This window comes from Macaca thibetana, chromosome 1 (genome assembly GCF_024542745.1).
Source record: "Macaca thibetana thibetana isolate TM-01 chromosome 1, ASM2454274v1, whole genome shotgun sequence".
Lineage (NCBI taxonomy): Eukaryota > Metazoa > Chordata > Mammalia > Primates > Cercopithecidae > Macaca > Macaca thibetana.
Genome location: NC_065578.1, coordinates 2,989,948 through 3,004,430, shown reverse-complemented (window position 1 = coordinate 3,004,430; position 14,483 = coordinate 2,989,948). Strand labels below are relative to the sequence as shown.

The 14,483-nt window shown below is 53.4% G+C and overlaps 1 protein-coding gene across 2 annotated transcripts in view; it reads right to left on the bottom strand.

Moving 5' to 3' along the window:
- DFFB (DNA fragmentation factor subunit beta) overlaps positions 1-14,483 on the bottom strand; it is a 31,530-nt gene that overhangs the window by 2,615 nt on the left and 14,432 nt on the right. For both annotated transcript variants that reach the window (XM_050806052.1, XM_050806145.1), the window contains 2 exons: positions 13,458-13,628; positions 10,692-10,792 (listed from right to left, as the gene is read on the bottom strand). In XM_050806052.1, the coding sequence (XP_050662009.1) occupies positions 10,692-10,792; positions 13,458-13,628 (272 nt within the window). The remainder of the gene's footprint in view (positions 1-10,691; positions 10,793-13,457; positions 13,629-14,483) is intronic.

The window sequence follows — 14,483 nt, the reverse complement described above, 5'->3', positions numbered from 1 at the left end:
CATGAAAATTTTACAAACAGAGCCTTACAAAGGAAGCTGAAGTCACTTTTGATCCCACTTGTAATCTCATGTCCCTCCTTCCCCTCACAGGTCATCACTATTAAGGGTTTGCTAATGATCTTTCCAATCCTAATCTTATACCGTTATACACATATATGTGTGTCTGTTAAAAAAGCTACATGAGGCCAGGCACAGTGGCTCACACCTGTAATCCCAGCACTTTGGGAGGCTGAGGCAGGCGGATCACCTGAGGTCAGGAGTTCAAGACCAGCCTGGCCAAGATGGCAAAACGTCATCTCTACTAAAAATACAAAAATTAGCTGGGCATGCTAATGCGTGCCTGTAATCCCAGCTGCCCAGGAGGCTGAAGCAGGAGAACTGCTTGAACCCTGGAGGCAGACGTTGCAGAGAGCAGTGATTGTGCCCCCACACTCCAGCCTGGGCAACAGAGTGAGATTCTGTCTGTAAAAAAGAAAACAAAAAACTACATGAGGCTAGGCACAGTGGCTCACGTCCGTAATTCTAACACTTTGAGAGGCTGAGGTGGGTGATCGCTTGAGGCCAGGAGTTTGAGACCTGCCTGGCCAGCATGGTGAAACCCCGCTTCTACAAAAAATACAAAAAAATTAGCCAGGCATAGTGGCGCATGCCTGTAATCCCAGCTACTACTCAGGAGGCCGAGGCATGAAAATCGCTTGAACCCGGGAGGCAGAGGTTTCAGTGAGCCAAGATCATGCCACTGCATTCTAGCCCAGTTAGAGCGAGACTGTCCCAAGCACACACACACCGTGATATTGCTGTTTCACCTATAAACCATTTGGAAGACTGTGCAGTAACAAGCATAGGAATTTGCAAACTGACGAGGTGGGATTAGAGACCGCATAGCCAGGAGGGTTTATGGTGGGTGGTGAGCTAAACTGGTGCAGACCCCTCTCCCTGCAACCCACAGAAATGCTGAGCTGCAGTTGCCTTTTTTTTTTTTTTTTTTTTGAAACAGAGTCTTGCTGTGTCACCCAGGCTGGAAATACAGTGGCACGATCTCAGCTCACTGCAATGTCCGACTCCTGGGTTCAAGACATTCTCCTGCCTCAACCTCCTGAGTAGCTAGGATTACAGGCGTGCACCACCACACCCAGCTAATTTTTGTATTTGTATTTTGTATTTTTAGTACAGACAGGGTTTACACCATGTTGGCCAGGCTGGCCTTGAACTCCTGACCTCGGCCTCCCACAGTGCTGAGATTACAGGCGTGAGCTACCACACCCAGCCAAAAGTCACCTTGTTAAAATACTTAGTTGAGATCAAAAGAAAGGGGCTCCCCAGCTGCCAGAAACCAAAGAGAAATTAGTGCACACAGGCAAGCTATAGTTCAGGGGCTCACCAGGGTTCCAGTTCCTGATACAGGCCCAGGGGACCCTAGAAAGACAGGGAGGTGGGACCAAGACCCCTGCCATAGCCATTAAGGGGGATAAAAAGCTTGAGCAGAGCCCAGTGCTTGGGTAAGAGGAAGGGAAACCCACTGAACCCATTATCTAATGCTGTAGAAGCAGCCACCACAAAACGCAGTGGCTTCCGGGGGTTGGCCTGTGGGGTCTTCTGCTGGTGTTGCCTGGTACACTCAGGGGCTGTGTCTGATGGAGGGTGGCCTACGGCTGGGCCCTTCTCCCCTGTCCTCTTCCATCCTGAAGGGGTCAGGACAGGCTCCCTCACATGGTGACGGCAGTGTTCAGAGGGGACAAGTCCCCCAGGCAAGCAGGCCTCTGTTAGCTCCGTGTTGCCTTCACTGGTGTCACGTGGACAAGCCCGAATTCAGCGTGGGGAGAGAAGGCAGGGGAGCACACAGGGTATGGACACCGGGAGTGCGTTCCTGTCCCCGCCTTCACGGTCATCTGCAGAACGCAGGGTGTACAGCCCAAAGTACACGACCAACAAGGCAGGGAACCACAAGCAAGAAATGGCAGGAAGCTGCTTCCAAGCCACGGGGAAACCCTGGGCATCTGCAGGAATCAAATCCAAACCCACGAACAGCCACACTGAAGAGGCGCCGTGACACCCCGGAGCACAGAGGAGGCCTATGGGATACACTTCCCACTGAAGCCAGCTCCAGGCCCAAGCACACAGCAGCAGAAGCTCCACCAGAGCCACGCTGAAGGCGCCGTGACACACTGGAGCACCACGCAGGCCTACGGGATACACTTCCCACTGAAGCGAGCTCCAGGCCCAAACACACAGCAGCAGAAGGCTCCACCGGCAGGAGAGGCCGACCCAGCAGTGGCACAGGGCTGCCCACACGACAGGCCCTTTAGGAGCCCAGCACAGTCGACAAGGACCCTCGCTCCTGACACCAACTATAGCGGGGAGGTGTCCCTGAGACCACCTCAGACTCCATAACTCCCTGAAAGGACTCACAGATCCCCCAGTGAGCCGGTGGACTCAAGGTTATCGTTTCTTATAGCTGCAGATGAAAATCAGCCAAGGTTATGAGGCACAGAGGGTGCGGTCCAGGAAGGTTCCAATACCAGAGCTTCCAGCTGTCCCCTCCCTGTGGGGTCATGGCCAGCCCTCACTTCCCCAGGCACTAACTTCCACAGCCCTCTCTGACAACACTGCCAACCGGGAAGCTCACCGGGCCTGGATGCCAGCCTTCACCGGGGCTCACACAGACATGGCTGATGGCCCACGGGGCCAACCTCCACCTCAAACCCTCTAGAGGTCAAGCTGCCCCAAAGCCCCCACCCTAAATCACCCCATTAAACTATCCAGTGACCCAAGGTCCCCAGGTGAACAAAGACACTCCTACCAGGCAGGACATTTCAAGGCATTGGAGTTTACCTCCCAGGGCTCAAGAACAAATGCCAGACCTCCCTGTGGGCAAGGCTGAATGCTTTAGTGTGTGACCATAAAACAAATATGCTTAAAATGGATGATTACTGAGTAAAGTGATTAAAAAGAAATGGAAATAATGAAAACAGACTGGCATAAAAAAGGCTTGTTTTATAAAGAACCCAAAAGCACTTCTTTTGGACTCTTTAGGAACCCAGCAAAGGAAGTATGTACTCAGCGGACAGAATGGACACATGACAGCCGAAGAGAGAATTCCTGAACAGTACAGGAGTGTCTTAGTGCGCTCCAGCTGCCAGAGGAAAATACCACAGACGGAGTATTTACTCTCTCACAGTCCTGGAGGCTGGAAGAGCAGGTGCCCGCAGGCCGGGTGCTGGGGAGGGCTCTCCTCCTGACTGGTAGATGGCCGCCTCCTCACTGTGTCCTTACGCGGTAGGGAGAGAGGGAGAGTGAGCTCCCTTCCCATTTTATAAGGACACCACTCCTACTGGATTAGGGCCCCACCCTCAGGACCTTCATTATCTCCCAAAGACCTTATCACCTGATGCAGTCACATTGGGGATTAGGGTTTCAACATACGAATTTTGGGGGACACGATGGAGTCCACAGCAGAAAGTCCCAGTGAGACAGCAGCCCAGACGCAGGCACAGCGTGAGGAGAGCAGAATGAGGAGGTCCAACACACAGCTAACGGGCACTCCCGGAAAACTAACTGCACAGGCAGAATCAAAGAGAAGCCACACCTCATCAACGTGGAAGCATTTTCCAAAACCAAAGACAAGCGTGTCCTCAGCACAAGGAATACAAGTCCCAGGCAGAATTCAAAGGAAAGAGCTCTACCTACTTATCATTTTCCAAGAGGAAGAGAAAAATCTAAAACTACCATTTTTTTTTTTTTTTTTTTTTTTTTTTTTTTTGAGACGGAGTCTCGCTCTGTCGCCCAGGCTGGAGTGCAGTGGCCAGATCTCAGCTCACTGCAAGCTCCGCCTCCCGGGTTCCCGCCATTCTCCTGCCTCAGCCTCCCGAGTAGCTGGGACCACAGGCGCCGCCACCTCGCCCGGCTAATTTTTTTTTGTGTTTTTAGTAGAGACGGGGTTTCGCCGTGTTAGCCAGGATGGTCTCGATCTCCTGACCTTGTGATCCGCCCGTCTCGGCCTCCCAAAGTGCTGGGATTACAGGCTTGAGCCACCGCGCCCGGCCTAAAAACTACCATTAAAAAGGCAGAAAATTAGGCTGCCAACAGACTTCTCACAAACATATTCCAGAAGACAATGGAGTTGTTCTTCAAAGTACTGAAGGTAGGTATCTGTCATCCTAGAATTCAGTACTAACTAAATAATTACTCAAGAGTGGAAGCTGAATGGACCTTTTCGAACACTGAGTAGAGTTTACCCCTCACAGCCACTCATAGAAGAAACACAAAGGGCTACACATCAGTAATCAGAAAATGAACCCAGAGGTGAGATGCAAGAAGCACTGGCAAATGCAGACGCGGGTGAATCTGTTGATAAATAAATGGAAGTGTTGACCATAAAACCACACCAGCATTTTGTGCAGGATTAAAATAAGGTGAGACAAGAACGCTAAAGAATACTGTAGAGGGTCACTACAAGGCCGGCCCGGGAGAGGGGACAGCAGCAGTGCCCTCTTCCAGTATCACTAACATTGGGGACACCATAAACGTCAAACCACGCAAGGGTAGGGTGATGGGCAAGGGAAAGAAGGAAACTCAAGTCAGTCGAGAGAAGGCACAGAAGAGACCAGAAGAAACCAGAAGAAAGTGAAGATGCGGCATAGTGGATAAAAACCCAGAGTAAAGCAGCTAAAATCCAATCTATGTATTCGCTCAACAAAACGGTCAACAGAGATTCACTGAGTGGGCTCAGCGTGGTGGCTCACGCCTGTAATCCCAGCACTTTGGGAGGCTGAGGTGGGCAGATCACTTGAGGTCAGGAGCTCGAGACCAGCCTGGCCAACATAGTGAAACTCTGTGTCTACTAAAAATACAAAAATTAGCTAGGCGTGGTGGCGGGCACCTATAGTCCTAGCTACTTGGGAGGCTGAGGCACAAGAATTGCTTGAACCTAGGAGGCAGAGGTTGCAGTGAGCCAAGATTGTGCCACTGCACTCCAGCCTGGGTGACAGAGACTCCACCTCAAAAAAAAAAAAAAAAAGATATTCACTGAGTGGCCACCATGGCCAAACTCTATCCCACGTCCCACACACTGGGGATGCAGCTGAGAGAAAGGGACCCCACAGAGTCATGTTCTAGGAGACAGTAGCTGTCACCACACCTGCAGCAGGTTCCCACTGTGGCTGAATGACAGAATCTCAGGTTAGATGAAGACAAAAAGGCCGTTACCCTTGGCTAACAAGAGATAAGCCCAAACCTAATGGCACACAAAGGCCAGAGGAAAGGGGTGGAAACACCACAGGACCGAGAGAAAGCGGGCCCAGAATACAAACCCGGCACGCTGGAACTCAGGTGCTGAGCGTTATGAACACCCACAAACGCCGACCAGTTACAAGGAAACAGACCACAACGAACGGCAGACAGGAACACGAGGCACCGCACACAAACACGAAAACATGTTCGAAACTAAAAGGACTTCTGAACAACCCATGGAGCGAAAACAAAATCATAACGTAAATCATGCAGTCTCAAAACAACTCCAGCCGGGCGCGGTGGCTCACACCTGTGATCCCAGCACTTTGGGAGGCTGAGGCGGGTGGGTCACTTGAGGTCAGGAGTTCGAGACCAGCTCGGCCAACATGGTAAAACCCCGTCTCTACCAAAACTACAAAAATTAGCCAGGCGGGGTGGCGCATGCCTATAATCCCAGCTACTTGGAAGGCTGAGGCATGAAAATGTGCTTGAACCTGGGAGGCAGAGGTTGCAGTGAGCCAAGCTCATGCCACTGCACTCCAGCCTGGGTGACACCGTAAGACTCTGCCTCAAAAAAAAAAAAAACAAAACTGAACTCCCAAGACACAGCTCATGCAGCCTAGGAGAAACTGCGTTAAGCATAGGTTAGATACAAAAGAGACACAAACTAATGAAGAAGCAAGAAGAGGCCGGGCGCAGTGGCTCAAGCCTGTAATCCCAGCACTTTGGGAGGCCGAGACGGGCGGATCACGAGGTCAGGAGATCGAGACCATCCTGGCGAACACGGTGAAACCCTGTCTCTACTAAAAAATACAAAAAACTAGCCGGGCGAGGTGGTGGGCGCCTGTAGTCCCAGCTACTCGGGAGGCTGAGGCAGGAGAATGGCATAAACCTGGGAGGCGGAGCTTGCAGTGAGCTGAGATCCGGCCACTGCACTCCAGCCTGGGCGACAGAGCCAGACTCCGTCTCAGAAAAAAAAAAAAAGAAGCAAGAAGAAACCCACAAAGGTAGAAGGTAGGAATAAAAAAAAGCAAACGTCAATAAAGTGAAGTAAAGGGCCGAAGACAGCTGTGAAGAGACAAAAAGGAAAGTTCTCCAGAGGCAGGGCTCACACAGGCCATGAGGACCCTGCTATGGAGCTAAAGACACGTCCCTAGGACTCCAGGAAAGGGGAGCTTTCCAGGCCCCACCCACCACAGCCCTCCCACCACAGGCCTCCCACCACAGCCCACCCACCACAGCCCACCCACCACAGGCAGGATTCTTCTGGGCTGAGAAGTCAGGCCCACCCAGAGCCCACATGGACACTCCGCGTGCCGCCTTCTGCCCAGGGGCCCCTGAACCGCACGGGCTCTGGGCCAGGCCATCCTCCTCAGACAGGCTGAGCCCCACAGCCCGCGCCCTTCAGCCCAAGAGGGAAGGTGTTCCAAGCCTGGACGCTCTCTGTGCAGGCCCCTGGTGTGAGGTGGCACTAAGGGTGGGAAGAGAAGGGGCAAGCAGCAGGTGGCAGGCCGTGTTTGGGCTCCACTACCGTGCACATCCCGGAACTGGGAGAGGCCTGCAAATTCTTCTCAAACCTTCCCAGCCATGATGTTGCATAAGTCCAGGTAGGGGGACAGCATGCATTTTATTGCATCGTTAGCTTTTATTCTTAAATAAATATGTGGCACGTGGTGTCAACCCCCACAAACGTCAGGGCAGGCCTGTGGCAAACAGACCAGCGTCTCTGCAACCTTCTGAAGACCGGTGCTAAAAACGACATTTTTAATTAAAACCCAACGCACTTATCTGTGTGTGAGTATACATATTTAGGAAGCGTGAGAGAAAATATAACTGCAGCAAACACTGGGTGAAACATTCCTCTGATTCACGCTGTCCCGTCTGCTATTTTCATCTGTACTCTGTTCTAGGATGGCCTATTTCATTCTGTAAATGCTGGTTGTGTCCCCTAGGTTGACGTCCCCACCCACCATGATCTTGAAAGGGACAAGAGCATTTGGACGGCCGGGAGAAAACATTTTTGGGTACTTGGTGCACGTGGCAAGGGGCCCAGCAAACCAGCAAAGAGTAGGAGAATCTTTCGGATAGACAGGGTAGGGCAGGATTTCTTAACACACAAAGGGAACATCTGAGCACATTAACATTTAAAACCTGGGCCAGGTGCAGTGGCTCATGCCATAATCCCAGCACTTTGGGAGACTGTGGCAGGCGGTTCACAAGGTCAGGAGATTGAGACCATCCTGGCTGACACGGTGAAACCCTGTCTCTACTAAAAACTTCAAAAAAAATTAGCCGGGCGTGGTGGCGGGCGCCTGTAGTCCCAGCTACTCGGGAGGCTGAGGCAGGAGAATGCCATGAACCCGAGAGGCGGAGCTTGCAGTGAGCCAAGATCGCGCCACTGCACTCCAGCCTGGGTGACAGAGCGAGACTCCGTCTCAAAAAAATAAAATAAAATAAATTAAACTTGTTGTGGGCCAGGCACAGTGGTTCATGCCTATAATTCCAACGCTTTGGGAAGCCAAGGTGGACGGATCACTTGAGGTCAGGAGTTTGAGACCAGCCTGGCCAACATGGCAAAACCCCATCTCTACTTAAAAATTATTGGCTAAAAAAATTAGCCAGGTGTGGTGGTGTGCACCTATAGTCCCAGCTACTCGGGAGGCTGAGGCAGGAGAATCGCTTGAATCTAGGAGGTGGAGGTGGCAGTGAGTCAAGATCACACCACTGCACGCCAGCCTGGGCGACAGAGTGAGACTCCATCTCAAAAAATAAATAAATAGGCCGGGCGAGGTGGCTCAAGCCTGTAATCCCAGCACTTTGGGAGGCCAAGACGGGCGGATCACGAGGTCAGGAGATCGAGACCATCCTGGCTAACACAGTGAAACCCCGTCTCTACTAAAAATACAAAAACTTAGCCGGGCGAGGTGGCAGGCGCCTGTAGTCCCAGCTACTCGGAAGGCTGAGGCAGGAGAATGGCGTGAACCCGGGAGGCGGAGCTTGCAGTGAGCTGAGATCTGGCCACTGCACTCCAGCCTGGGTGACAGAGCGAGACTCCGTCTCAAAAAAAAAAAAATAAATAAATAAATAAATAAAACTTATGATAAAAGATATCATAGGATTAATGTATCCAGAACATGTAAACCATGCCCACAAATAAGACCACAGCCCAAGACAGAACGAGCAAAGGAAAGCAACACAGAAGACACAAGCGGCCACAGACTTGGAAAGAGAAGCTCAGCCTTCCTAGTCATTAGGAAAATGAAAATTAGAGCAAGAGAATCTGTGTCTCACCTGTCAGGTTGGGAAGATGCAGAACACTGACACCAAGTGTCAGCAAGAACCCGGGAAAACATGAACTCACACGGATGGTGAGCGTGTAGGCTGGGACACTCGAGAGCAGCCTGGCCAGGCTCAGAGAGGGGACAGCAGTGTCATTAGGACCCAGAACACTCCCTAGAGGGACTCAAGCTCAGACACTGGGGGCACCTTACCCATGCTTGGATGCACACCCCAATCCCCGGGCACCTGGGTTATGTGTGGATGGGGCCTGAGAATCTGAATTCCCACCCAGCTCCCAGATGTTGCTAATGCTTGAAAGTGACCACACTTTAAATAGCACGGAACCAGAACATATGGGTTCATTCCATAGAGGGTTCATCCCAGGGATTTTTATAATGATGAGAAATTAGAAATAACCTAAATGCCTACCAGCATGGAAAGATGTTAAAATTAGAGCCTATTCAAAAAGTGAAGTGTTTTGCACCTGCTAAAATGAATGTGCCAAATCTAAGCATAGCGTGCAATGAAAAGGTATACTGCAGATGACAGGGTGGGCCATGGCGTAGGTGCATGTCAAACGCACACACGTGTGGTAAAGGTGCAGCTACATGGCTCTGCAGATGACAGCGTGGGCCACCGCGTATGCACATGTCAAACGCACAAGCGTGTGGTAAAGGTGCAGCGACAGGGCTCTGAAGGGCACACACACCTTTCACAAGAGCGTGTTCCTCGGGGTAAGGTGTAGGTGCTGAGTACGGACAGGGTAAAAGCTCAACTATGACCATAGTGTTTTACATACTTTAAAAATACCTCACTCTGAAAGCAATACAGGTTGAGTGTCCCCATCTGAAATGCTGAGGACCGGAAGTGTTTTTGATTTGGGATTTTTTTAGGATTTTGGAATATTTACATTACACTGACTAGCTGAGCATACTTAAAAAAAATCCCAAATCCAGCCGGATGCGGTGGCTCATGCCTGGAACCCCAGCACTTTGGGAGGCCAAGGAGGGCGGATCACCTGAGATTGGGAGTTCAAGACCAGCCTGACCAACATGGAGAAACCCCTTCTGTACTAAAAATACAAAATTAGCTGGGCATGGTGCCACGTGCCTGTAATCCCAGCTACTGGGGAAGCTAAGGCAGGAGAATCGCTTGAACCCGGGAGGCGGAGGTTGCAGTGAGCCGAGATCGCACCATCGCACTCCAGCCTGGGCGACAAGAGCAAAACTCCATCTCGGGAAGGAAAAAAAAAAAAAAAAAAATCCGAAATCCTAAATGCCCAGATGAGCATTTCCTTTGAGTGTCATGTTGGTACGAAAAAGTTTTGAATTTTGGAGCACTTCAGATTTCAGATTTTCCGATTAGGGACGCTCATCCTGTGCAGCCGTTTTAAGGGCATTTGAAGGCTTTTGTCTTCAAAAAGCAAGGGCAAGGCTACAATTATATTCAAGGAATGCATCTCAGTTTAAAAGAATGAAGTTTTCCAACCTGCCCATTTGTAAGAGCCACACAGCTCGTACAGCTACGAAACACTCCTGCCAGCTGAGACTTCTGCTCAGGCTGGTTCCACAAAACAAGCCAGCCAGGCATGGTGGCGAGCACCTGCAGTCCCAGCGACTCAGGAGGCTGAGGCAGGAGGATCGCTTGAGGCTGGCAGTTCAGGGCTTCAGTGAGCCATGATCCTGCCACTGCACTTAGCCTGGGCCACAGAGCAAGACTCCGTCTCTAAAAGAAAAAGGAAAAGGGGAAAACACCCTTACCTACCGTGACACCAGGAGCTCCCGCTTTCTAAGCTCGCCCTGGTTCGAACTCACAGAGGCTCAGAACCTCTGACGGCCAAGGGCTGGGACCTGCGTTCTGGGGAAGGACACTGCCCACCAGCTCCATCCTCAGGGAGCACTGGAGGGGAAAGGAGGGATGGCTCCGGGTCCAGCACACATACTGACAGTGGAGGGAATGGTGTATGCCTACTCAGGGGTCCCCCATGCTGCCGCCAGGCACCACTTCCCTAGACTGTAACACGGGCACAGCCCTTGAAACCCAAGGAGGCAACACCATGGCAGGGACAGAGCTGTGGTAGGGACAGGGCCGTGGCAGGGATGGGGCCGCGGCAGGGACGGGGCCGCAGCAGGGACAGGGCGCCGCAGGCACTCTCAGGTCTGAACCTCGCTCTGTGAGCTTACATATGATCCAGGTTCCAGGTGCTGAAGAGGATCCTGCTCTCCCTGTTACTGTAGGGGTTGATGGAGTGTCTTGATAAGCAGCTGTCCATGTCAAAGGGACCCTGGGGGCCAAAAGAGAACGAGGGAAGGCCAGAAAGTGAGTCTCTCTTTTTTTACACGGCTTCTCACTCTGTCGCCAGGCTGGAGTGCAGCGTCACGATCTCGGCTCACTACAACCTCTGTCACCCAGTTTCAAATGATTCTCCTGTCTCAGCCTCCCAAGCAGCTGGGACTACAGGCGTGTGCCACCATGTCCGACTAATTTTTGTATTTTTAGTAGAGGCAGGGCTTCACCATGTTGGCCGGGAGGGTCTGGATCTCTTGACCTCGTGATCCGCCCGCCTCAGCCTCCCAAAGTGCTGGGATTCCAGGCATGAGCCACCGCGCCCGGCCGGAAGTGGGTCTCTTATACCATCTCCGTCACCAAGCGACATGCTCTGGATGTACAGCCCCACCCAGAGTTCGTGTTGGAATGTCAGTCCCAGTGTGGGAGGTGGGGCGTGGTGGGAGGTGATGGATCCTGGGGGTGGATTTCTCATGAAGGGTTTAGCACCATCCCCTGGGTGCTGCCCACGCTGGAGTAAGTCCTCCTGGCATCTGGCTTAAAAGTAGCACCCACCCCTCACTCTCCTTCTTGCTCCTGCTTCCCCCACGTGAGACATGCCGGCTCCTGCCTACCCTGCCACCACAAGTGTAAGTTTCCTGAGGCCTCGCAGGCAGCTGAGCAGATGCCAGCACTGTGCTTCCTGTACAGCCTGCTGAACCGTAAGCCAATTACACCACTTCTCTTTATAAATTAGCCACCCTCTATTTCTTTATAGTAAGGAGAGAATGGCCTAACACACCGAGGCAGGTGATCTTACTGAGAGGCACGCCCCTTGGGGGTTGGTCTCTGATCCAGGGTGTGCTGCTTTAGGGAGATTCAGAGTTCTGCCTTGGCCGGGTGCAGTGGCTCACGCCTGGAATCCCAGCACCATGGGAGGCCGGTGTGGGTGGATCACCTGGGGTCAGGAGTTCGAGACCAGCCTGGCCAACATGGTGAAACCCCATCTCTACTAAAAATACAAAAATTAGCCAGGCGTGGTGGCGGGCACCTGTCATCCCAGCTACTTGGGAGGCTGAGGCAGGAGAATCACTTGAACCTGGGAGGCGGAGACAGACTCAACTCAAAGAAAAAAAAAAAAGAGTTCTGCCTTTGGAATCAGATCCTTCTTTTTCCCTCATTAACCCTAACAATATGTTCTGAGTTCCTAAATAGGATAAGGTAGTTATTGTCACTGTTACCCCTGGGGTCACACACCGGCACCCCCACCTCATGGGAAGTGAGGCCAGGAAGGTACTGACTTGGCAGGGCAGGGCCAGCATATGAGAAGCAAGGACCCAGGCCCTAGAAGCTCCCTTTCCAGCCACTCCCCACAGCTTCCTGATGTTTCCCTGTGATTCCAATGCAGAGGCAGGGCTGCCTCACTGAAGATGCCGCGGCCACGGCTTCCGTCTTCCCTGTAGCCCACAGCCCAGCACTCGGCACACTCATTTGTGCACAGACATCTGCAGAGCATGTGCCCGGAGCCCAGTGCCCACCTGCACTCTGTGCCCCCATCACCCTGGGGACTCGCAGCTTCCCCAGCAGAGCCCACTGCTTCCCACTGCCATGCCCGGGGCACCGGGTCCCTCCCAGCCCACTCTTGTGCCCCCACCTATCAGTCAACCCGCTTTAAAGCCTCATCGCCTCCCTGGGGCCGCTCCCGACTAGCCCTCACACCCAGGACGCTGGCCGCACCTCCTGCGGCCCCACGGCCTCCTCTGCCTCGCTCTTTTATGTGTCTTTCACCTTCCACTGTGTGGGACTCACCCTGCCGTCAGGGATGAAGGATTTTTCATCTTTGCGTCCCAACCCCTCCCACAGTGCCAGGCACAATGTAAGTACTCAGTGAGTGGCGAGCAAGCGCACTGCAAAGTCTAAATGTTAAGCTAACTTGGAAGAAGTGTTTTTGTGGTCAGAGCCCACCACCCCAGAAGATCTGCCCGGCAGGAGCAGCAAGGAGCCTTGTCCCATGGGAAGAAGCCACTGGAGGCCGCGCCCACCACCTGGCCCCTGCCGCTGGACCCACTGAACGGCACTCGGAAGATCACAGGCATAGTGGACCTTACCGGGAATGCAACTGCAGTGTGCAAACACCAAGAGGCGCCTCAAGTTGCTCCCCACCCCATGGGAGGGACAGGGGTGTGCCCAGGACTCACCAGAGACACAGATGCATCGCCACTAAAGGCAACGCCTAGCATGGTGCAGAAGGGGCACCTGGGAAGGCAGTGGGGGAGCGTGGGCCTGATCTCGGCTTCCAGCCTCCAGAACTGTGAGCAGTAACTAGCTGCCGTTCCAGCCTCCCCGGCCAGGGTCATCTGGGGTCATCTGTTAGGGCTGACTGAGACACCGCCCAGCCCTACCGAGACAAGCCCTGGGGCGGTGCCCTGCAGCCTTCTGCAAGCTCCCCAGGGACTCCTGTGTGCACTGCAGCTTCCTCATGGGAGGGCTGCACCTCAGGCTTTGCCCAGGCAGGCCAAGGGCTGAAGGTCACTGCTACCCTCCCTGGGAATGGGAGGGCTGCACCTCTTCACAAGGCTTTGCCCAGGCAGGCCAAGGGCTGAAGGTCCCCACCCGCCTCGCCCCAGTGGGCTGTGCTCCACAGGCCAGCCGGGTGGCCCCAGGATAAAGGGCACACAGCTCACCTGGCAGGAGAACCAGCCTTCCGGTGTGCAGAGACGGCCGCCGCCCTTGGCTCCTCTGTCAAAGTAGCTGCCATTGTACTGCACGGACCGGAGCTTCTGGCACATGGAGCCGAGGACCCGCAGGAATTCCTCCTGAGCCTCCGCACCCACCAAGGAGGGGTAGGAGCTCACCTGGGGGAACCAAGCAACATTGCTGAGCCTGGTGCACAGTGCCCCAAAACCCGCACTGAGTCTCGATCCATCCCACTCCACGGCCCTCTGAGACCCTGCCCAAGCCCAGTCCTGTGGTCAGAGGGTCTGAGTTCACATGGCCTTTCGGCCACTGCTGGGCTGTCTCACCCTGGGAGACTCTGACCTGTGAAATGGAGGGAACCACGCCAGCCCCCAGGCTGGGTGAGACTTAGATGAGATAACGGGCTGGGTGTGGTGGCTCACATTTGTAATCCCCACACTCTGGGAGGCGGATCACTTGAGGTCAGGAGTTTGAGACCAGCCTGACCAACATGGTGAAACCCCATTTCTACTAGAAATACAAAATATTCGCGGGGCGTATTAATGCCAGCTACTTGGGAGGCTGAGGCAGGAGGATCGCTTGAACCTGGAAGGCAGAGGTTGCAGTGAGCTGAGATTGCATCACTGTACTCCAGCCTGAGCAACAGAGTGAGACTCCGTCTCAAAAAAGAAGATGAGCTAACAAAGTCAGGCAGGCACGGCCGTCCCACCCTGGTCAGGCGGGGTGAAGAGTATCAGGATCAGTTAGCTCCGCTACAGGGAGCAGGCTGGGAAATGCACGGGAACATGGCCAGTCGCCAGGACCTCGAGGAGATGCAGAAAAACATAGGGAGTGCAGAGCAGCGTTAGCAACTGTGCCACAGAGAGGGGTGGACTGAGGGTGCAGGGGCCGACCACGCAGGGCAGCACTGGGACAGGACGCCCATTGCAGGGGCCTCCACAGCACCCTCCTCGTGCTAATGATGCAGCGTGGCATGGTGTGGCGTGGCATGGTGTGGCGTGGCATGGTGTGGC